The sequence below is a fragment of the Ascaphus truei genome, chromosome 19, assembly GCF_040206685.1.
Source record: "Ascaphus truei isolate aAscTru1 chromosome 19, aAscTru1.hap1, whole genome shotgun sequence".
NCBI classification, from domain to species: domain Eukaryota; kingdom Metazoa; phylum Chordata; class Amphibia; order Anura; family Ascaphidae; genus Ascaphus; species Ascaphus truei.
This window is the reverse complement of record NC_134501.1, coordinates 16,083,140-16,107,096: the sequence shown is the minus strand read 5'-3', so window position 1 is coordinate 16,107,096 and position 23,957 is coordinate 16,083,140. Positions and strand designations below refer to the sequence as shown.

At 41.1% G+C, this 23,957-nt stretch overlaps 1 protein-coding gene across 1 annotated transcript; it reads right to left on the bottom strand.

Annotated features, from left to right (window-relative positions):
* Positions 1-3,813: 3,813 nt before the first annotated feature.
* On the bottom strand, positions 3,814-6,923 carry LOC142470278 (uncharacterized). Its single transcript, XM_075577218.1, has 3 exons — positions 6,647-6,923; positions 5,178-5,255; positions 3,814-4,815 (listed from the first exon to the last, which is right to left on the bottom strand). Exons 1-3 carry the CDS (start codon positions 6,921-6,923, stop codon positions 3,818-3,820), a joined length of 1,353 nt encoding a protein of 450 aa, XP_075433333.1. The 3' UTR covers positions 3,814-3,817.
* Between the last annotated feature and the right edge of the window lie 17,034 nt (positions 6,924-23,957).

Genomic DNA, 23,957 nt, shown 5'->3' with positions numbered 1-23,957 from the left:
TTGGTTGTAAGTGTCCTTTACATTGGGAGAAGGAGTGGCTCACTGAGTAAAGACACACACTGGCACTGATAGTTTGAAGCAGGGGAGTCTGGTTCAATTCCCGGTGTGGGCTCCTTGTGACCTTGGCCAAGTCACTTTATCTCCCTGTGCCTCATGCGGCAAAAAAACATTTGTACGTTCCACGGGCCAGGGACCTCAGGCTGAAACATGTGTCTGTAAATCGCTGCGTACAACTAGCAGCCCTATACATGAACATGCTCATATTATTATTATTATTGTTACATAGTTTCGACAGTCATACGTTCCATTACATATTAGAATACACAAATGTGTTAGCAGAGTGGGAATGGTTGTTATATATAAAACACACCATGTCATAAAATGTTAGTAGTCATTAAAGAACACTCAATAAAAATTCATGAGGCACTCTTTTGCAACATCATTATGTTAATTAAGTGCTTATGCAATATAGGCATAAGGGTATCACATTTTTAATTGTTTGTTAATAAGCGCTGCAAGCAATATAAAATTAGTTCCATATGTAGTATAGTAGTCGGTGGCTCCTCCTCACAATCATCTCATATAAAGGTAGACTCTTCTGAAATCATACATTGATCCGATTGTATCTTCCCCGACATCTCTGAAATACAGCAAACACATGATGGTCAAAGATGGCACCTTACTAGATATGCATCCGTGACAACGCGTTACGCAGCTCTATATGATTGTGTAGATACACACGTCACTCACTTATATGTTAGAAGTAAAACTGTTCATCAGTATGTAATGTTTCTTTAAATTTGTAGCAGGCATAACTATGTATAAGAAGTGAACGTTGCCTGTATACTGAAAGATGTGCGCGCACATCTTTGTGTGCGCACGCACTTCACGCTTGGCTCCACTAACTGTTAGCGCATGCGCAAAACAAAGCGTACGTTGTGCGTTCAATACATGTTGAAAATACCAGTAAACATAACATCTTTATTTCAAATACAATGAAGACGAAACTACATTCGTTCTAAACGAGTACATCTGTATTCTTTTTAAACAGACGTGTTTGAACAGAAAGCACGGCCGATAACACAATGCGCAAATGCAATACGTGTGACGTCATGTTAAGCCAGCGTGAAACGCACGCTAACACTCCTCCCACTCAATTAACATTCGGCTAACGCCCAGGGTACGCCTACAAACACTGAGCCGCACGCATCACACACTGCAGTTACCGTTACTATAACAAAACATGACAGCCAATAGGCTTTGAGGCGCGCACGTCGCTTGGGGGCGGGACTTACATCACTAATCCTTTTTAAGGACGCCTTGGCCCATGACAAGGGTCCCACGTCATACGTGGTGGACCCGGTTTTCAATGTTGTAGATGTTGCATGATAACAAAACAGGTATGTGTTAGAGTAATGGTAAAATGTTGCTAATATGTTTAAAGGGATAGGAAAGTACGTATATTTATTCCGTCAGCAATGTGTACTACTCTTTCAGGTCCTACTATATTGTATTAGGAAACAATTTGTTTGTGATTGCTACATGTTATGCAGTCTGCAATGTTACGCTGTATCCACGCATTGAAAGTGAAAATGGTGGTTACAAAAAAAAAAAAAATTTAAACGCAGAGTCAACGCATAACGATTGTTATATTTACCATTCTTCTAGAATTAACTCTTCGCCTGGCTGCAACTGGTCGCTCCAGAAATGCAAGCCATTTTCATCCACGCTTAACCCAACCGCTGAATCCAGTATGGCACATATCTCCTCCAGGATGCGCTCATAGGAATCGCCACTGCTTTCTTCAAATAATTGGTCGGGAGGTAGGTTCATTTCTTCCGGTTCCCATTCCAATGCAATTTCAGCTGAAAGGCTTGGTACATAATCATAGTACTTTTGTTCTTGTACAATGTGGGTTTCAGGAATGGAGGCTGCAGATATTGCAGCACGTATCGATTCAAACGGATCAGTAGTAGCGGATACATTGCTATTGCCATTAGGAATAAATATGCCTTTCACGACAATATAAGTGCCGTCTTTCAGGATAAATTGTTTTTCCGGGGCAATCTTCCAGAAACCATAGGTGTGTTGTAGCTTATCCTGGTCACGTTCAAAAAAGTCATTACTTGATAAAGTGAATCTTATTGAGGAATTAAAATTCCGTGCATGCTTACGGTCTTGGTAATAAGGATATTTTGCTCGAATGAAATCATCGATTTGGCGTGTGCTTGCTTTCTGTCCGCGACTGTTCAAGATGGCTTCACAGATCATGTACTTATACCCTAAAAGGGGATTAATATTGTTAACGAATTCATCAGCCATGTCTGAGTAGCACAAAAGCTGTGTGCAGGTCTGTGTTATTTGCTCATCAAAATGAATGTGCTGAATGGCTAACAAACTCCTGTTTTTCCTTGTCAAGGTCAACAAAAGTAACTACTTTGACTCCTTATTTCAAACGCCAATTGGATTTGTTTGTCTAATTGGGTTAACAGTTGTGGTTCGTGATATGGGACTGTGGGAGAAACATTTCTCCTTCTTTTATCTCGTTTGTGAAAAACATCCCTAGACTGTGAATGCGTTCACATAGTGTTTTTTTGAAAACTAACAAAGACCAGTGTGTGAAAATATTTCTTAGCCAGGCATATCAGTAAAAACACACCTGCAAAAAGAAATGTTTTTTCCCCGCTTACATTTCTGTGTGTATGTGAAAGTCTGGTTAACTCCCTGTCTGCATGAGTTTAAATACGTGTGTATATATATATATATATATATATATATATATATATATATATATATATATATATATAAATATATCTCTTATAAAAATATATATATATTTATATATAATATATTTTTTTTTTTATATTGCAGGAGTACACACAACATTGATGGCATTAAGTATACCTTGTATGAAACCTATTTAAATGGTGAGAAACATGATTGAATGAAGTAATAAACATTTGTTTAAGCACAATACTGTTAGAGTCTCATACTTAGGATATTTCTCAAACATTAGGCCTGTATTATTAAAATAGTGTTTTCACAAGGAAGCATGAAGTGTATTAGTTTGTGTATACCAGTTTATATAGTACTATATATATATATATATATATATATATATATATATATATATACACATATATACATATATATATACACATATATACATATATATATACACATATATACATATATATATACACATATATACATATATATATACACATATATACATATATATATACACATATACATATATATATATATACACACTCACACACTCACACTCACACTCACTCAGTGTGTGTGTGTGTGTGTGTGTGTGTGTGTGTGTGTGTATATATATTATTATACATTCTGAGATGTTATAGAAACGAACACACAACTGATTAAAGGACAAAATTACAATGGCCAAGCAAGGCAAAGGTAAGTAATAATTTACACATAATCCTGCTGTACACGTACAAGAAAGATGTTTGCACTTACTTAGGTGTTTTAATAATTGCATGTGACTAATATGCATATGCAATTCTTACATCAATTAACACACCCAAATGCAATGTTTTGCTGCAAAGTCAATGGCAGCTTCTCTAAACTTAGCAACTGGCTCCTGGTGGACCATTACTGAACAGACGATTACAACATAAATATTTATAACACAATTAATTATGAGTGTTAACATTTCCAAAACTTCACGTGTACAAGAACATAGTTGAAAGTTTGGAAACAACACAGTCTTCAGCATACATACAATAGTAATTAGATAATCTGAAGTCAACAAAACAAGGCCAAAGACATATTTTCTGAATTATAACATTTATTTTTTTTGTTCCTTTTGCGAGCGAGTAACAGGCCTGCTTGTTGTCTCTTGAATTTTCCTTTTTCTTTTGCCACCAACTTTAGGCACAACAGAGCCACTTTGAGTGGCCTCTGGCACTTCACGGGCAGGGCTTGTGGCCAGTGACTGTTCACCTACGGGGCTTGTGGCCAGTGACTCACCTACAGGGCTTGTGGCCAGTGACTCACCTACAGGGCTTTTGGGCAGTGATTCACCTACAGGGCTTTTGGGCAGCGATTCACCTACAGGGCTTTTGGGCAGCGATTCACCTACAGGGCTTTTGGGCAGCGACTCACCTACAGGGCTTTTGGGTAGTGACTGTTCACGGACAGGGCTTGTGCCCAGTGACACATGTGAGCAAGTTGGTAGACACTGCACAAGTGATGGTTGGTCTGTTTCATGTGTGTCTTGTTTTGTTTTTGTCGCCTCCTTTGTAGGTGTCTGCTGCTGAATTTGTACAGATGGCAGCGGTAGGATGTCATCAGGAACCTGCACAGCAATGTCTGCTACTTGACCGGTAACATTTGGGCCTGGTGAATGAATATCAGATGAATGTGGTGAAAACTGACCTGCATGAACAGATCCTGGCTGGGAGGTGTTGAATTGTGGTACATTAGTCATTCTCCAGTAATTAGCTTGTGTTTGCTGAACAACTAATGCTTCGAATGAGGTGTTGATTTTTTGCAACTGTTTAGGCACTTCAATGAAGACTCTGTGGAGATGTGCCAATTGTGATACTGTTTCTTCCTGCAGTCCAATCATCCTTTCCAGCACTGTCATCATGTCTGAATGGCGACGATTTTCTGCGTCCACTATTTTTCCCTCTGAAGCTACAATTGCATCGTATGTGGAAGTTGATGGACGATTTGGCGGTACAACAGTTTCTATTGGCACCTCTTCATGGTCACATGATTGTATTTCAGTCTCTTCTGTGGCGTCATCCTCATCATACTCATCATCCTCATCACCATGATGTTCTAAAAAGAAATGTACACATTATTAAATGGCATGTTAATGTATGCTGTGTTACTATGTAATTGTACTGTGTCCTAAGTAACACCTAACATGTTAGCATACGTTTTATAACCTCATTAAAAACTACCTTGACTTACGAATAATGTTTGGACTCAGTATGAAATATGAATGAATGAAAAGTTGCTCTAAACTCAGAAGTCCTACATGATAATTAACATCACTAACACAATACATGTTGCCTTACACTTAATTTTCACTGACACTAAGTAATCCTATTTAAAGAAGATGTGCAAAACAAATAATGCACATGACAACATAACATATAGAAGAGCACATATTATAAGCCAGCAAATGATACACTCACCTTCTAGTAGTGTTGAGCTGGCTGACCCAGGTGAAGACACTTGTTCCATCTCAGGTGACACATGTCCTCCAGGGGCAACTATATATAACAATAACATAAGTTTTACATTTACATGTGTAAATATTGAACAAACACTTATTGTATGTTCTGTATTTATGATTAACTAACAACATCAGTTCCTTAACCGAAAATGTGTGTGAAAGTGAACATAAATAGTTGTAATAACACTGTACATGCCTGTGTACTTAGAATTTTTGAGTTCCCTAACATACAACATACTATGTTTCTGCAGTAATGCGTGAGGATAAATAGATTAAATGAGTACATAAAAATCATATGTTGTGTAGTGATATCAGTATCATAATGTACATAACTATCATGAGATGACCATTCACAATGGTTATCATGAAGGTGGTCATATTGCAAAAAGTGTTGTTTTTGGTAGAGGATATGTGTGGTACATTAATCGAAGATGTGGCACACCTGAATGTGGCTGTGACTCAACAAGACAACACATGCAGTGTGTGATAATGTGTCTTTCATAGTAGTTCAACTATAGATATGAGTGAACTAATGTGTGACGTACGCTTTGATAAGTAATGAGTTGTTGGGGCATTTAGTAGCTAGAGTTAAGCTTTCAAATGAGTGTGATTAACTTCAGTTGTGCTATTCAGGTTGTAAGAAAGGTATTCCCTTCCCCAAAAAGCCTAATCAGCCACACCTTTCAATGACTTGAAACAGGTGCAAATGGTGTGAACTAAGTTGACCGTGAAATGAGGCTGTAATTAGTGTGTGTGCTGAACCCCACCCCCTCTGTTGAAGTGTATGCTGTGATGAGATATTAATTGCAGCTGCTTTAACACAATGGTAGATGAGCTAAGTAGTCATCTGCAGTGTTTAAGTTATGAAAACAATGACATAACATATGATACGTGTGCCTCATTATGCTGTCTGTATATGACATAAAGCAAAAATGGACCTTTTCATAAGCAACTATAGATGTGTTAGTGCCAGTGATGTTTGTAGGCCGTTACATGCAATTTCTTTGATGCATGCTTAAAATAGGCAGTAATGTCATGTTTGTCGGAGTAAAATCAATAAAATACACAATAATATGATACATATTTCTGTTCTATACCTGTAGCTACTAATAATTTCTCATGAACATGTGTTACACATGTGTACTACCCTGTTGTTCCCCATCTTCGCCCACCATCAATTGCTTCCACTGCAGCTATGCATTTTGGGAATTCACATGTAAATGAGCACGCAATGGCACGTGCTATATTAGTTACTGCTTTTAGTAGGACTACTACATATATGTCTATTTTGAGATATATATATACAGAATCAGACATATACATATATAGATGCAGGTATGCTTATATTGTGAAGACAGTATAAAAAGCAGTGTAAATATGCAAAATAACTGTAAGCAACGACACGCCTAGTACAGTAATATTTATCACCTGCTGGAAATTGTGACGGATAAATTCCAATGTCACGGTCACCAGCCAAGCCTTCCACGACGACGGTAAGTAATTTTGGCCGAAGCAGCTCCTCCAATGGAGTCAATATGAGACGTTGTGGTGTGGGCCCACCTCCAGTGCCAGTAGCATGCACGCGTTGGTCTTGTATTTTCTTTTTCAATTTGGACCTAATATCATCAAATCTTTTCCGACAATGATACTTGTCCCTGACACTATTCCCACAGGCATTGACACCAATGACTATTGTGTCCCACATTTCTTTTTTGCTTGCTGCACTTGTCCGCCCTTGAAAAACATATAAAAGATATGAGGTAAATTAATAATAATATAAGCACCAGTTTCCTACACTGCTAGCTGTTCCAAGAGATAGCAAACATGCTGTTTTATGTGTAATATGTGCAGCACATGAGCATTCACTACTAAACCTATACATGTAAGCAAGGTTGCATTCATATTGTATGCAGTTCTGGCAAATTGACCGCCTGTGTTTATTTGTCCTTGTAAGGCATGATAAAAAGCTGTGTTTCCACACTAATGAACATAGAAAGATATTGTGTACCCATATTTGCATATGAACAAAACTCAGATGACCTAGGATCACATGTATTTGAATAATAAATGTAAAGTTACACTTACCTACTAAATGTCCATAGAGACTGTCATAGTGCTCCAGAATGCCAGTGACAAGAGCCCTATTTTCCTGGTCATTGAAGCGAGGATTACGTGGCTTCTCCACACGTTTTTTCCGAGCAGGTTTAGGGTCAGAGCTTGGCTGGTGCTGACTGGACTCTCCTTCTTCCAATGGAAGAGCCTCCAAAAGCTGGCCACCAGCAAGCACGCCACCACCAGACACCCCATCAGCAACTGCGCCACCAGCAGCACTCCCAGCACCAGCACTCCCACTCCTAGCACCAGCACTCCCACTCCTAGCACCAGCACTCACACTCCTAGCACCAGCACTCACACTCCTAGCACCAGCACTCCCAGCACCAGCACTCCCACTCACAGCAACAGCACTCCCACTCCCAGCACCAGCACTCCCACTCACAGCAACAGCACTCCCACTCCCAACAACAGCACTCCCACTCCCAACAACAGCACTCCCACTCCCAGCAACACCACTCGCAGCACCAGCACTCCCACTCCCAACAACAGCACTCCCACTCCCAGCAACACCACTCGGTGCACCAGCAACATCACTCCCCTGAACAGAACGTTCACTCCGACGCGTACTCCCACGAGTAGCACTCCCACTCCCACCAGCATCACTCTTCCCACGCTTTGCGGGCATACTTCCAGCACTCACAAAAAACAGACAAGAAATGTACAGGCAATCACACGACCCACTTCCACATATAAAACAAGACAAAGATGTAAACAAAACAACAAAGGACAAAGCTCACCCAATACACAACAAGTCTCTCAGTCAATATGCAAATCTTCAATCGTCCAGCTCTGTGCGTCTCTCTCTCTCTCTCACTCCCAACAACACAGAGAATGATTAGCAGTACACGTTGCCTTTAAATATGGCGCGCAATCAAAAACATGCTTGTTTCGCCTGATTCAGCAAGATTTGTGATTGTGCAACCTAACAGCACCCCGCCACGCACGCCGATACACCTGTGTGTGATCGGCTCATCATCGTGAGAGTGGGCGGATTTGTTTTCTGGTTGATTTTGAATGTATTCGGCACTTACTGCATACGGAGAGGGAAAAACGCCAATAACATGACTAATCGATAAGCTTGCCGATTTCACATAATCGTCGCTTACTGCATGAGGCCCTATGTTCCCAACATTTGTTGACCAGTGTGGGTGTAGTCTACATGGCACCTGTAGGCCCACAGAGGCTAAGAAATGGTCCATTCAAACACTCCATCTGTTTCCATTTCAAGAACTGCATGTAGTATGTGGCCTCAGCATCCAGAAAGCTAGGAGCCAAATCAGTATTCTTGTTTATATTACGGCTCCCATTAGCCCAGAACAAACATTGGGAACTTTGAAACACGTTTTGAACTGTAAAATACAGACCAACAGGCAAATTGAAAAGCAACAGAATAAAATAAACCTTTTTCAATGCAAATTGATCCGCTTTTTACAAACAGAAACGTGACGTTGAACAGGAATGATACTTCAGCATCTTATATCAAGAGGAGCCTGCAATCTCGTGCATTTCCAGCCAGGTTCTGGAAACCAATCAAATTACTGTATCTACAGCTCAACCCCATTATAGCGCAATCCGTTACAACGCGAATCCGCTTATAACGCGATGTGAGCGCGGCTCCCAATTTTCGTATGTATGATAACTTTACAACACGATTATTGGTATCTTAAATACTTTATTGTACAATGTATACAATTGTACATTATTTCTAACGCGATCCGCTTATGACGCAATGTGATTCTTTGGACCCCGAGCACAGCGTTATAAGGGGGTTGAGCTGTATATTGTTAATGAAAAGTTAGTTAAAAATGTGAAAAGTGATATCCTGATGTTCTGGACCCAATGCTGAAAATGAGCATCCAGCAATGTAATAATTTACTGGCCTGTAATCACTAAAGGCTGCTATGCTTTAGCACACCCTAAAAAAGTTTAGACGTGCTAATGCTTAGAACTCTTTAGTGAATATGGGCCACTGAGTATGACTATGGTCCTTATTCAATACTGGGTAAAGCTGCTTATCCATCACAAGGAAGGCGTAGTGCTCCACTCAAGTGAATGGGAGGCTAACCCATCATGGAGAGGCTGCTTTATAGCATTTAGAATAAGGCCCTATGACATTATTTCCAACTGCAGTGCACTCTGTGAGATAAAGCATATATTAGTACATATTGTAAAAGAATACAAGATACATTTTACAGATATATGTGAACTGCCTACTTGGCCCGCAATTTGACCAGGGTTTCAAACAGGTGATTTAGAAGCCGGAACTCTGGACCTCATTTACTGCACTAAAATAAGTCCTGCTCGACTGAAGAATACTCTTTCAACCCCTTTTTTGTACTCTGGTTTCAGTCTTCTCCTGCCATTTTCCATTCCCCATTCACTCATCCACAGGACACTACTGTAAACAAATCATCCACTGACGCATGGTGAAAATTCCTCTGCCAGTGTCAGTTTCGAGACTTGATACTTCACCCTCTGAGAAGTTCGATAACATCATTAATCTTCCCCTTCACTGAAACAGAATGAACATTTATTTTGATTTCATTCAAATACATTTTTCTCTAACGGTCACTATTACATTATTCATTAGTGAGTACATTCTTCATTACATCCTGAGCCCTCAGTAAGTTCAGAGAAGGAATTAGATATAATTTGTAAAACAGGAAAGGCATGTCAAACTAATATAGAGGGAATAGGTGATGGAGCAATAAATACATCACACATTCCATGAAAAAGAAACTGTCTACACTCTTCCAAAATTAACTTGGCAATAGTTCTGTAACATAACACAGGTATAGAGATCGCATAAATCTTTATTAGGGTACATACTCATGTAGTAATGGCATGGATAAGAAATAAAGTTGTTTCTAGGTAGACAAATGTTTTGGCCTTTCCACTTACACAAAATACATAAAGACAAAGAAATATATCCTGCTATCAAGTTCGGTAATAACTTGCTTTGTCCATGCCCTGTCATTTACATGTTAACATTTTGCGGAGTCTTGTCCTAAAGGGATGCTGGGGGCTAACATCGTGCAATCATCTGTTTGTCTTAAACATAACTTCAGATGTCATCACACGTGAATATATCCAGGTACTGCAAAAAGGAGGAAACCCACAGGTGTAATTCCAGAAATCACTAATCTGTTTGGCACTTGATGGAGTGTTGACATTTTTGGGGATCTGTTTTGCACATCTGCTGATCTGCATTATGTGACAGGAGTCTGACACTCAACTTTTCGAAAATCCCAACATGGCATCAGAATCTCACACTCTACCAAGTGATTTCTACTAGAGATGGGCAAAAGTGTCAAAGTTTGGGCCGCAAATTTACACTTTACATGAAACTTTTCTATTTCTTTGCAAACCTGCGAAAGTTCATTTGAACATTTTGTTATTTTGTTATTAAAATAAAGGACTGAAAGCAGAAAATCTGCCTTTTTGCCACTATGGTTCGCAACCTGAAATATGGGTGGAGACACGTGTGCGCAAAAAGCAGCAGAACTCAGACACCTGGGAAATATGCTAATTTCATTTAAATATACTTTGCATATCCAAATTAGCATATTTCTCAGGTACCCCAGGTGTGCTCCTTTTTGTGCACTTTGTCTCGCTACTTGTTGTATTAAAGTGTGTGTGGTATATAAGGAATTTTGGGAATCCACTCCCCCCGTTCCCCTGCCTATAATTCAGGTTCTGGACAAACTTGTAATGTTCATCCAAACAAACTATTGTGGCAAAAGTGGTAATATCAAACAATGTAGAAGTAATAGCAAATATTCAAGTCCTGGAACATTTGGGTAACAGTGATCATAACATGGTCTCATTTGAAATACATTATCAAAAAACAGATTACTTGGATTCAACAAAGACCTTAAACTTTAGAAAGACAGATTTAATAAACTGAGGACTAATCTACAAGGAATACATTGGGATGATGTATTTGCAGGGAAAAATGTAGAAGATAAATGGGCAGTCTTTAAAACATTGTTAGAAAAGCACACTTATCAGTGTATACCCTTGGGTAATAAGTATAAAAGAAATAAGTCAAAACCAATGTAGCTAAATAAACAGGTAGGGGAGGAAATGGAAAAGAGGAGGCAGGCGTTTAGATTCTTGAAGTTAGAAGGGATGGAGGCATTGTATCAGAATTATAAGGAATGTAACAAAAATTGCAAAAGGGCAATAAATTAGCAAAAATGGAAAATGAAAAAAGAATTGCAATAGAAAGTTATTTAAGTACCTTAATAACAAAAGAATGAGAAAATAAAATATAGGACCATTTCAGTGTGAGATGGGCAGGCAGATTATGGAGATAAGGAAAGCACACAGGTATTAAACAAATTCTTTGCCTCTGTGTTTACCAGGGAATAATCAATTTCAATAGTAGTGCCGCAGGAGGAAACCACAACCTCCATATTAATGAACAATTGGTTAACTGAGGAAGAAGTTCATAGGCAGCTTGATAAAATTAAAGTAAATAAAGCAACTGGCCCCAATGGCATAGATCCATGAGTTCTCAGAGAGTTAAGTTCAGTAATAGCAAAACCATTATATTTAATATTCAAGGACTCAATTTCAACAGGCTCAGTACCACAAGATTGGCATAAAGCAGATGTGGTGCCTATATTTAAAAAGCGACCGAGATCACAACCGGGGAATTACAGACCGGTAAGCCTGACTTCAATAGTGGGGAAGCTACTTGAATGTTTAATATGGGATAATATTCAGAAATGCCTAGTGGAAAACAAAATTATTAGTAATAGTTAGCATTGATTTATGAAGGATAAATCATGCCAAACTAACCTTATTTGTTTCTTTGAGGAGGTAAGTAGGAATTTAGACCAGGGTAATGCAGTTGATGTGGTCTACTTAGATTTTGCAAAGGCTTTTGATACGGTTCCACACAAGAGGTTGGTGTACAAAATATAGTAAATTGGTCTCAGTAAAAATATGTGCACCTGGATTGAAAACTGGTTGAAGGATAGACAACAGAGGATTGTCATAAATGGAACTTTTTCATGTTGGGCTACAGTCGTGAGTGGAGTACCTCAAGGATCGATACTGGGACCCCTGCTTTTTAACTTGTTTATTAATGACCTTGAGGTTGGCATCGAGGGCAAAGTCTCCATCTTTCCTGATGATACTAAATTGTGTAAGGTAGTAGAATCAGAGCAGGATTTAATTTCTTTCCAGAAGGATTTGGAGAGACTGGAAACGTGGGCAGCTAAATGGCAGATGAGGTTTTATACAGATAAATGTAAGATTATGCATTTGGGAAACAAGAATAAACAAGCGACTTACAAATTAAATGGGGATAAATTAGGGGAATCCTTGATGGAGAATGATTTAGGAGTGCTGGTAGACCGCAAGCTTAGCAATAGTGCCCAAAGTCATGCAGTAGCTGCAAAGGCAAACAAGATCTTACCTTGCATTAAACGGGCAATGGATGGAAGGGAAGTAAACATAATTATGCCCCTTTATAAAGCATTAGTAAGACCACATCTTGAATATGGAGAACAATTTTGGGCACCACTCATTAGAAAATACATTATGGAGCTAGAGAGAGTGCAGAGAAGAGTCACCAAATTAATAAATGGGATGGACAATCTAATTTATGAGGAGAGGCTAGCTAAATTAGATTTATTTACATTAGAAAAGAGGCGTCTGAGAGGGGATATGATAACATATACAAATATATTCTGGGACAATACAAGGAGCTTTCAAAAGACCTCTCCATCCCAAGGGCAGTACAAAGGACTCAGGGCCATCCCTTAAGGTTGGAGGAAAGGAGATTTCACCAGCAACAAAGGAAAGGGTTCTGTACAGTGAGGGCAGTTACAATGTGGAATTCATTAGCCATGGAGACTGTGATGGCAGATACAATAGCTTTGTTCAAAAAAAGGTTGGACATCTTTTTAGAAAGGAAAGGTATACAGGGATATACCAAATAAGTAAACATGGGAAGGATGTTGATCCAGGGATTAATCCGATTGCCAATTCTTGGAGTCAGGAAGGAATTTATTTTTCCCTTTATGAGATATCATTGGATGATATGTCACTTGGGGTTTTTTGTTTGCCTTCCTCTGGATCAATATACTGTAAGTATAGATATAGGATAAAGTATCTGTTGTCTAAATTTAGCATAGGTTGAACTTGATGGACGCATGTGTTTTTTCAACCTCATCTACTATGTAACTGTGTGACTGTAACTATGTAAAAGGTGGAATTCTTGATTTTGCATATTTTTAAAAAGCTTTTTTGATGCAAACCAAACTTTTTGGAACAAACTCGCTAATGTTCAAACTCGCGGAAAAAAAACACAATTTCCACAAAATATTTGAACATTGGTGAAAAGGTCCCCTATCTCTAATCTCTACAAACACGCTGCCCGACTTACACAAATAGAAAATCATTTTTTGACAATGTTGTTTTTTGTTAAATGTTTTTTTTATCCCGATGTCATCCCAAATTGGAAAATCCTTCTATAGTTTTCTATTTCCATCAATTGAAATAATATTTTCATAGCCTAAATACCATGAAATGATTCTATTTCCTCTATTATCCTTATTTATATTATGTATTTTTTATCCTCTATTATCCTTATTTATAGTGCTGATCATTGCAGTTGTATCATCATTATAGTATTTATTTTAATTGTGAACCCCAAACTTATTTGATAAGTATGTCCTGTGGTTTTCATGCTATTTTGTGTTGTATTTGTTCACAGTCAATGCTGCAGACTTAAATGTACGAGGCACAGTGACATTATAGGAAACAAATGGTAAACTGTTACAGAATGTGTTGACTGGCTGAGTGCTTTCCCCTTATTGCAATTACAATGTTGTTAGGTGGGACTGCACCTTTAAATCACTCGCCTGCAACAAGTTACGATCTCTCGTGTTTGCTGGTCACATGCTTCCTTTTTTTCTCCAGTAGCAGCTGTGCGCACTTGAATAGTAAATCAAGAACAGTACACTGTTACTTACACTTATTTCAAAGATTTCCTATCTCTCTCATTCTATTTCCAGCACTGGCAATCTGTGCTCAGTCACACCGCCTCTAAACTCATTTTCTACACAAAACACCTGACTGACATCTGGCATTTTGCTTTACAGTAACCCATCAAAAATGGCTTTTTATATAAATGTTTTCCGGCACTTTATTTGAGGGTCTTATAATAATGAAGCTCATTTTCGTGTTTTAAAGTGTAATTAAGTAACGAGTTCTGCTTAACTCAAGATTCCAAAGCGTGTGATGTACAAAACGGAGACATCCTCTTCTGTCTTTTCGAATATTTGGAGATGTTTTTATTGATTATATTTTATTTTTTGGGTTATTTAGATTTTTTTTAGTCTATTTTAAAATATGTTTAACACCAGTTTATAACTTTCTTAAAAGAGTTGAAATATTTTTTTGAGAATGTTTAGCCAAAAGCGTGACTACCCTGTATTTTCCTGGCTGATAGGGAGAGTGTTAAAGCGTCCTATTGTGCTCTGCAATACTAAAATAGATCTTTCTCCAGTGTACTCAAGGGCCTTTCATATCATTTCTTGGGTATCTTTCATGGTGCAGAAATCTGAAAACTGTAGTTACATTCATCACACAGTGTCCAGAGACATAGGTTATTATTGTATTGTATTACACATAGTATTGGAAGCATTTGGTACTAAGATGTGAAGAGAAGAAAAGTGCTGAAGTTCCGTCTGGCAGAGACGGGGTTACACAAAATACAAATACAGCTCAACCCCGCTATAACGTGATCCGTTACAACGCGAATCCGTTTATAACGCGATGCAAGAGTGGCTTCCAATTTTCATATTTATGAATACTTTACAACACGATTATTGGTATCTTAAATACTTTATTGTACAATGCATACAATTGTACATTATTTCTAACGCGATCCGCTTATAACGAGATGGGATACTTTGGACCCAAAGCACAGCGTTATAAGGGGGTTGAGCTGTATATACATTTCAGCTCATAATCTGTTAGGAAGAGTAGTATGAGACTCATATTTACTGGGTTCAGTTTACCACAGTTGTTAAAACGTCACCTTTAAAATGCTGATATTGATTTACTGTTTGAGACCTAATACACAGCATTCTATACGAGCACAACCGTAAAATTCAACTCAACATTTCTCAGTGAAGGTTAAGGCCAAATCACGCTTGGTGTCACTTGTTGGAATAATCCGTTTTATTCTTTCTTTTCCTTTTTATTTGATCTAATGTTTTTATATTGACTGCTGCACTGCGTGCTAAGGGAGGGGAAGCTATATGCAGAAGAACAAGATATATAGGGGCCTATGCTATAAGCGTTGATAAGCCCCCTTATCGAGCACTTATCAGCCAAAATGCCTACTGCTATTCAGTAATCCTCGATAAACGGGCGATAAAGGCATGAATTGCCAAAAATTTCAGCTGTCATAAAAAAAATCGCCGCGATGAACGGCGATAAGCCACTTATCTGCAGGTTCTGAAACTCGTGCAATTCTAGTAGCCTCGATTAGGTTATCGATGCTAATCGAGGCTAATCGCGGCTCTAGAATGGGGAGTTTCTCCCAAAATCCTCACGCCAGGAAAAGTGAGGCTGGTGAGAAGCTGCCGATAAGCAGCGATACAGGACTTAGAAAAAAAAAAATATTTTTGCTTGCATCGGATTGATGCCGGGAGACTCTGGAGATGATATCCATTAATATCAGCACTGGAGACCCCTGGCATGAATCAGATGCATGAAAAATGCATTTACAGTCAACTTCATTACCTTAGCGGCCAATCCCTAAGACAATGAAGGAGTTAACCCCTCCCGCTACCCACCAAGGGCCAAATACCCCCTTCACCCAGCCCTGCTACCCGCAATAAACACTAATACCCACCTCCTCTACCCCCACATGATTGAATCCAGAGGCCGCGGGGGTCCTCAGGTTGTCCCCGCGGGTGTCTGTGGACCCTCAGGTGGTCCCTTCGGGTGTCTGGGGGTCTTCAGTTGATCCCGCGGGTGTCTGCGGGCCCTCGGGTGGTCCCAGCAGGTGTCTTGGGGTTCTCAGGTTGTCCCCGTGGGTGTCTGTGGGCACTCGTGTGGTCCCCGTGGGTGACCGGTGGTCCTCAGGTGGTGCTCACGGGTGTCTGGGGGCCCTCGGGGGGTCCCAGTAGGTGTCCGGGGGTTCTCAAGTGGTTCCCGCAGGTGTCTGAGGGCCCTCGGTTGGTTCCTGCTGGTGTCTGGGGGTCTTCAGGTGGTCCCTGCAGGTGTCTGGGGGCCCTTAGGTGGTCCCCGTGGGTGTACGGGGATCCTTAGGTTGTGCTTTTATTTATTTAATTGGTTGGCTAGTGCTTTTATTTATTTAATTGATTGGCTAGTGCTTTTATTTATTTAATTGGGGTGTTTAGGTACTTGTGTATATCTTTTATTATTGTGTATTTTTGGCCTTCATGCTTTTTTATTAGGGTGACCATTGACTGCTATAGTGGCTTATCATGCCCATATTATATGGGTATGATGTACCACTATGCCAGTCAATGGGTACAGGGTAGGTATAGTGGGTCCGTGGTGGGTGGTTAGGCCTCCCGGGAGGGTTGCGGGGGAAGGTGGGTTAATCCCTTAATTACTATTGCGGTTATTAACCGCTAAGGTGATTAAGGGGTTACGGGCCATTAGATTGTATTTTTTCATGTATTCTTGCTGGCATCGGAGGACATGGACCTGCAGTATGCTGATTGTGGACGCCGTTCATGATGGCAGGGGTAAGTAGAAAGGTTTATTTACTTTATTTATGCTGGCTGGCTAATGTTTTATTTTATAATGGGCAAATGCACTATTATTCATATCTGGACAATATTTATTTTGTTCATTAACGTACTGTATGGTTTTTGTTTTGGGGGGGGGGGGGTAGAGGGGGTATATTTATTTCAATGTATTGCAAAAGAAAATGTTGCCACAGGATTGGTACTACAGGCCAGCGGGGACCACCCGAGTGCCCCTAGACATCCGCAGGGACCGCATGAGGACCCCCAGCCACACGTGGGGACAACCTGAGGGCCCACAGACACCCGCAGGGACCACCTGAGGACTCCCATGGGGACCAATTGGGGCCCACAGACCCCCATGGGGACTACCTGAGGACCCCCGGACACCTGTGGGGACCACCCGAGGGCCCGTAGATACCCGCGGGGACCACCCGATGTCCCACAGACACCCGCGGAGACCACCTGTGGACCCCCAGATACCCGCGGCCTCTGGTATCAATCATGTGGGGGTAGAGGGTATTAGTGTTGTTGTGTTTGTAATGTTTATTGCGGGTCGCAGCTGTTTTAATATAAATGTTAATACTAGTGTATGAGCAGGGGGTCTCCGGAACAGAACCGCGTTGATTTGAGGTTTGGGGACCCCCTGCTTCCCGAGATATAGGCCCTGTTATGGGGTGCCAGTATCTTCTATGCATTTAAATGTCTCGCATCACGTGACCGTGGGAATAAAATGCATTGAGGATACCGCACCCCATAACGGGGCCTCTATCTCGGGAAGCAGGGCGTCCCCAGACCTCAAATCAACGCGGTTCTGCTTCGGAAACCCCCTGCTCATCTACACTAGTATTACGTTTTTTATTTAAAAACATTAATTTCGGGCGATATTTGCGCAGGGAGAGGCGGCTCTCTCTGTGCAGCTGAAAGAAATGGCCGGGTGACGCCTTTTCAGAGAGGCGATCATCACGTCGACGGCTACTCGCCCGTTTTGGGAATTTTGCTAACACTGGTAATCGAGGATTTCTAAATACCGTGATAGCAACACTCAGAAAACAAGCGATTTAAATGGCCCGGCGATTTTTTTAATGGACGCTTGTAGCATAGGTCCCACAGAGAGAAAAGACTGGGTCGGGAATGGGTGAGCTGCGAGATATCCACTTACTAATCTATCGATCACAAAGTCCTCAATTGCTTTCATCAAGTGGTGGATCATCATTGCCTTGTCAAATCGTGTGGATTTCCCATATGCTGCCATCTTGCAATTCGTGAATCTATTACACCTATTATTTTCCACCATACACAATGTTCATAGGAAGAGGCAAAACACTGTAAAAAAAAAACCACTGTCAAGTTAACAAATAAGTGGTTTCAGAAGTCACGTCAGTGCAGTTATCCAACCCGTGATGATCAAAGTGTGAGAACTCCTGTTCTGAAATCAAAACACCAGTGAAAGCTTTTATAATGGATAGGGATAAGGAAAATAACACTGGCATTAGAAATGTAGTGCAGACGTGTAACAACAGGTATTAGCTACATTATTCCATTGAGAGATGAAGTGGTTAAGTACGCAACCATTGTTGTTATCATCAACATCATCATTTTAATGCTCTTACATTATGATTGAAGGCCTTCCCTGTCTGGGTGCTCTAATTTGGACTGGAATCGAGACAAATACGTACATTATACAGATACATTGTATTAAAGTGTGTGCATCCAGAACAGATAACGTAACTCTGTTTGCTCCACGTGACTCACCCCGCCCCCCCCCCCCCTTAAATTATATTCGGACACAAGAAGAGCAAAGTCAGAGCAATGCACCTCGTTAAATGGACACATACAGTGCTGTATAGTCTTAAATGTTATCCCAGTGCAACTTTAATCCCATACAGCGAGCTCGCATTAGACAAATATACTTGTTGAGCATTTGCAATTTTTTTTTACACTTAAAATATTTGTGTAAATCCATTGATCAAACTACTGGCTCTTTGTCCCAGTTCCGACCGACAGTAAAAAACTGATAAACCCCCAGTGGCATTTCATCTTTCAACAAATGCTGGAAAATTCCATGCATCCCAGCAGTCGTATGCCACGAATGATGTTCCGTGCTCACTTTTGTATCCTAATATTATTTGCTGTATTTGGATGCTGTGATAGTTCACATACACATCGGGTGAAGGATATGTAATCAAACTCGCATGAACAGTATTCAGTACACTTTGATTGTCATCAGCTGCAGCTTATTATTCCGTCAAGGATCCCTCCTGTTTATCGATGAGAAACAATGGGCAATCACTTCCTATTGATTGTAAATCACTTTGCATAGACTGGCACTCTTGGCAAAATAATGAGTGACGCCTTCTCCCGGCCCCTGGGCAAGAGAAGCCCCACGAGTCCAAGATGCACTCACTTCCATCAACAGGACATCTCTCTGACTGAAGGATGCGATGTCCCCTCGTGATGAGTGAGTGGTGGGCAACCTAAGAACCACACATGCTGCATTCACATACACGGACGGGCACCATATGTCCTTTACTGTAGTCTCAATCTAACATGTTGTATCTTGTAATATTTGTTCCTATTTAGCTCTGGAGGTAGAATGTTACACACAATGGGCCATATCTACTAAATAGCGCTACTCCATGAGACACCTTCCAGCAAGGCTTAGCAAATATTAAAGTGATAAATATGTAAGATGTTTTCTGGCCCAGACGACGTCTTATGGGGGTATCAATTGGTAAATATGGCTCATTCACTTGGATAGGCCATACAGTGTTTATCAGCATAAAATGGGACTAATGAAGTAAATATGAACCTCTGCTTCAACTAGGTTAATTACCAAGTTATTTGAACTAAAAGAACTAGCCAAGTTAACAAGGAGCTGGCAAAGGGATATGATCCAAGCTGTCCCAGTCCAACGCTATAGAGTGCATTAAAAGCAGCACAATGTAGTGAATAAGTATGGTAACCCAAGCAAACAGTAGAAAGGGGCATACATGTTAGATATAGCACCCAGAGGTTCCATAACAGAAAGGCCCTGTATCCTGTATCCTTCACGTGGGCTGTTTCATTGAGTAGAAGATGTACAAATCTATTTTCTGACTCTTCCCTTTAACCTGTAACTGGGATGAGCAGAGGACGGAAATCACAGTTCAGCCGAGTCATGGCACTCTGCTCTTTCCTCTTCTCTCAACAAATATGAAAGATTTATCGGCGCAGATGGGATTCCCCATAGGCAGAGCAAAGCCACGACTCTTAAAATCAGCTGCGTTTTACAGCTATCTTTCAATGTCCCCAGAGGTTTTTTTTTTAACTCTCTCTCTCTTTGAAGTGAAAATTTAAAGGGGTAGAAGAATTATAAAAAAATAAATAAAATAATAATTAATAAACATAGTGCCTTGTATAATGATATTGAGTATCTCTATACAAACCCAAATTCTACGCCTCATCAACCTACTCATAATTCTTGAAGAAGGCAGTAATGTTTATGGTCTTTGTTCTCTAAATAGAAAAAGCCTTAGTCAGACGTATGCCGTAAAACTCAGTACAGTATTGCTTTGCATTACAATATATTAATTTTCAGAATAGCTATCAATGGTTATGCAATGTAACCCCTTCAGGGCTGGAAGGGTTAGCAGCCTTTTTCACCCTTAAGGATAATTTTTCACAGTAGCCTGAAGCGGCCTGATAGTTATTTCTTGCTGCAAATATAAAGGTATGTATGTGTACTTAGAGTACATATGGCAGGATGACTCATTCCCGAGCCTTATAGGAGGTATAACAGTTATGGATTGCGTTTGCCTGCACAAAAGATGCTTCTACACAGCAATTTGATTTACGGCCCGTGTGTCTGCTCCCAACTGGGGCTCTGAAAAGCAAAGGATCAGGCAGATATCTTTATCCTGGCTCTTACATCTGCAGCTAGATAAAGCTAGCAAATTCCAATACGTAACATGAGGTCATATTAACGAACTGGGTCTATTCCATGAGGCGCCTCATGCTGCAGGAAGACACCTTACTGGATATTCCATTGAATGAGCCACACAGTGTCCCATTCAATAGCACCGCTTAGTAAATATGAATTATTATGTCCTTCAATAGAAAAAATACAATGTTAACCTTTATGCTTTTTTTTTTACAGTGATCCTGTTTTATGTTATAATAATAAAGAGAAATCTGCTCACTCAAATGTCCGCCCCATATACATTTGCCGCGCTCTCTGGCACCGGGCTTGATGGGAAGGCACCTAGCTGTAGCGGCCGCCTCATTACCTGCCTCCCTGCTTCTCATTCTGAACCGCAGGGTCAAATGACGCAGTGGACGTCACCAACGTCTTGTTACCGATGCAACGCGTCACCGCAGCGTCAAATGACATCATGACGTCACGTTACCATGGCAACGTGACGCCGTGCGAGGGAGGAGGGGGACGGCAGCAAGGAGGCGGCCGCAACAGCGAAGTGCTTAGGGGCGGCAATGATTGCTCGTCCCACTTGGAGAAGAAATGGATGTCCTGCACAATAAGCTTATGCCACCTTTATGATGACATTAAGAGATACAGGACAGAGGGGACTCCCTCAGCATCAACGTAATGGCAGCACTGTCAATGCCACTCGTGTGCAGGAGAGTGGAGCCAAGATCCACAGAGCTCTGGTAAATCAGGGCGACTAACGGGGCGTTAGCTACATACGGACGTTATTTTCTCTGCGTTTAACGGGTATCCACAAAGCTAATTATATGCACAAACAACGGCGGTTATCTCATTAATTAGCAGAGGGTTAACGCCATGTGAAGTTAGCACTGCCTTGCGTTAGCTTCAAATAACTCCGCGGTAATCCTGTCTCACCCAAAGGCGGCGTTACTCCCACGCGGAACCCTGAATAGGTGCTCAATTACCATAAAACAAGAGAAGGCAGGAGAGGGAAAGAGCCCTGTACATTACAATATGATAGCTAAGTCATACCTCGTCCACCGGTGGCATGGCGCGCGCACACAAAGAACAGCCCTCTATGGGGCAGGTCCCAGTTGGTGTGTGTGCACATGCGCACGCAAGGCGCGATGCGCGACCGCCTTTGCCAAAAGGTTTATGTCTTTTGGCACGGCGGCCGAGGGTTGGCCACAACATGGCGGCGGTTCATCCAATGAGGGTGAACCAGCCACGTGACGTCATGGCCGTGTCCCCGCCACGCCCTCTCCCCCCCCCCCCTCCGGTCGCAAGTTGCCTGAAGTCCATCAGATCGCTCTCATGCCGGGAGCGAACGCCCCCAGGCCGCCCGTCGCACGCACTGGGGCTGCATCCTAACTGTGGTCTTAGGCAGGGGTGCGTGACGTCACCCGCTTTTTAGCTCTGGCGATTTGAGGCCAGGGTAGACGCGATGGGGAGGCGTGTCGGGGGCGTGGCCCTGACGTCACGGAGCTGGTTCCCCCTCATTGAGCGAACCGTTCACGTGACCTGGCCGTCGCGCCGGGGTATCAAATTTAACTGATTCCTAGCGCACCGCGCACCCCCTTGCGCTGTCGCACGCGCGGTCTATGGCTGCGATCATTACCTTAAGGCATTGGGACCGCGCCACACGCGCACTCCTCCGCGCGCTCTCGCCGACCATGGCCGCAGCCTAACACTTATCCACACCCTGTAACAGACCTATCTCAGGGTCTGAACGTGAGTAACGCCACGTTTAGCGCTAACTTAACTAACGTTACGTTAAATCCCTGCGGCAACTCTAACAGAGCCCTGCGGATCTGCGCTGTTACAGGGCACGCCTCTTTTGCAAATAATTAGTGTATCATTAGCACTAACGTTCATTATAGTAAAGCAAGGACTCGTTACATTTAAAAAAACAGTACTTAACACAATGTTATGAGCTTTCAAGATCCCCGTTAGCCCTTAACTTAGGCTAACATCGCGTTGTGTCAATAACTGCTCTTTGTGGATCTGGGCTTGAGTTTGCTAAAAATACCCCCGATAGATTTTGGCCCTTATTACTAAACAGTGCTCTTCCAGAAGACACCTTCCGGCACCGGAAGACAATACTCGGCACCCGATTCTCCTTGAATTAGCCATTGGCGTCTTCCAGGGGTTTTACGAAAGCTTAGACGATATGGGCCTTGGTAACCTGCAATTTATTAACACTTCCAGAGGATTTGTGCATGAGAGGCCATGGAAAACGCAGGAATAATTATTAAACACATGAACTCATTAACTATTTAATAGTTATCTTGGGCCACAATAGGTAGAGACTGAGCTGCGACAAGAAGAAAACATATCCTTTTTGGGACAAGAGATGTGAGAACACAGCAGCTCTGACTTTTATCTCATATTATCTACTTGGAATATGTGTTATGAATGTTATTTTTAACCAGTTGTTTACTTTCTGGGGGGAAATAAAACGATGGCCGTGAACTGTCCGGCTTCCACTCAGAAGTCGTACAAAAATACACTTAAATATCTTATATTTCCTGAAATACGAATTTATCTGCTATTGAACTTCCGCTCCCCCTGATTCTAATTCAACCCGTCTTGTTTTGAAATAATAAAATGTCACATGCAGTTACGATGAAATAAATACAAAATGTATTAATCAACCACAAACAAAAACAAACAAGAAAGGTTTTCTATTTTTACATCCATATCACACTCCGGGATTCTGCATATATCAGCAGTTAAAATGCGTGAAAAGTAATGTTTTTTTTTTTTACACATAGTTTGCTGAATATTAGTTAAAGCAGCAATATGGGTTAACTTAAAAAAAAATATATATTTTTTTTATTAAAGGTTTGAAGCAGCCGGTCTCTGGAGCTCAACCCTGTTAATTTTAGCAGCCGGGGACCCCCTGCTTCCAGAGATACCTACCTCCGTAGTGGTGCTGATATCCCTGTAAGCA

What these genes read in the sequence shown, in the direction of transcription:
- LOC142470278 (XM_075577218.1), bottom strand. Translation starts at nt 6,923, where the DNA reads ATGTGGGACACAATAGTCATTGGTGTCAATGCCTGTGGGAATAGTGTC. An exon ending in TCCGTCACAATTTCCAGCAG is followed by an intron (nt 5,256 to 6,646) that starts GTGATAAATATT and finishes TGTTATATATAG; the next exon opens with TTGCCCCTGGAGGACATGTG. An exon ending in CAGCTCAACACTACTAGAAG is followed by an intron (nt 4,816 to 5,177) that starts GTGAGTGTATCA and finishes ATTTCTTTTTAG; the next exon opens with AACATCATGGTGATGAGGAT.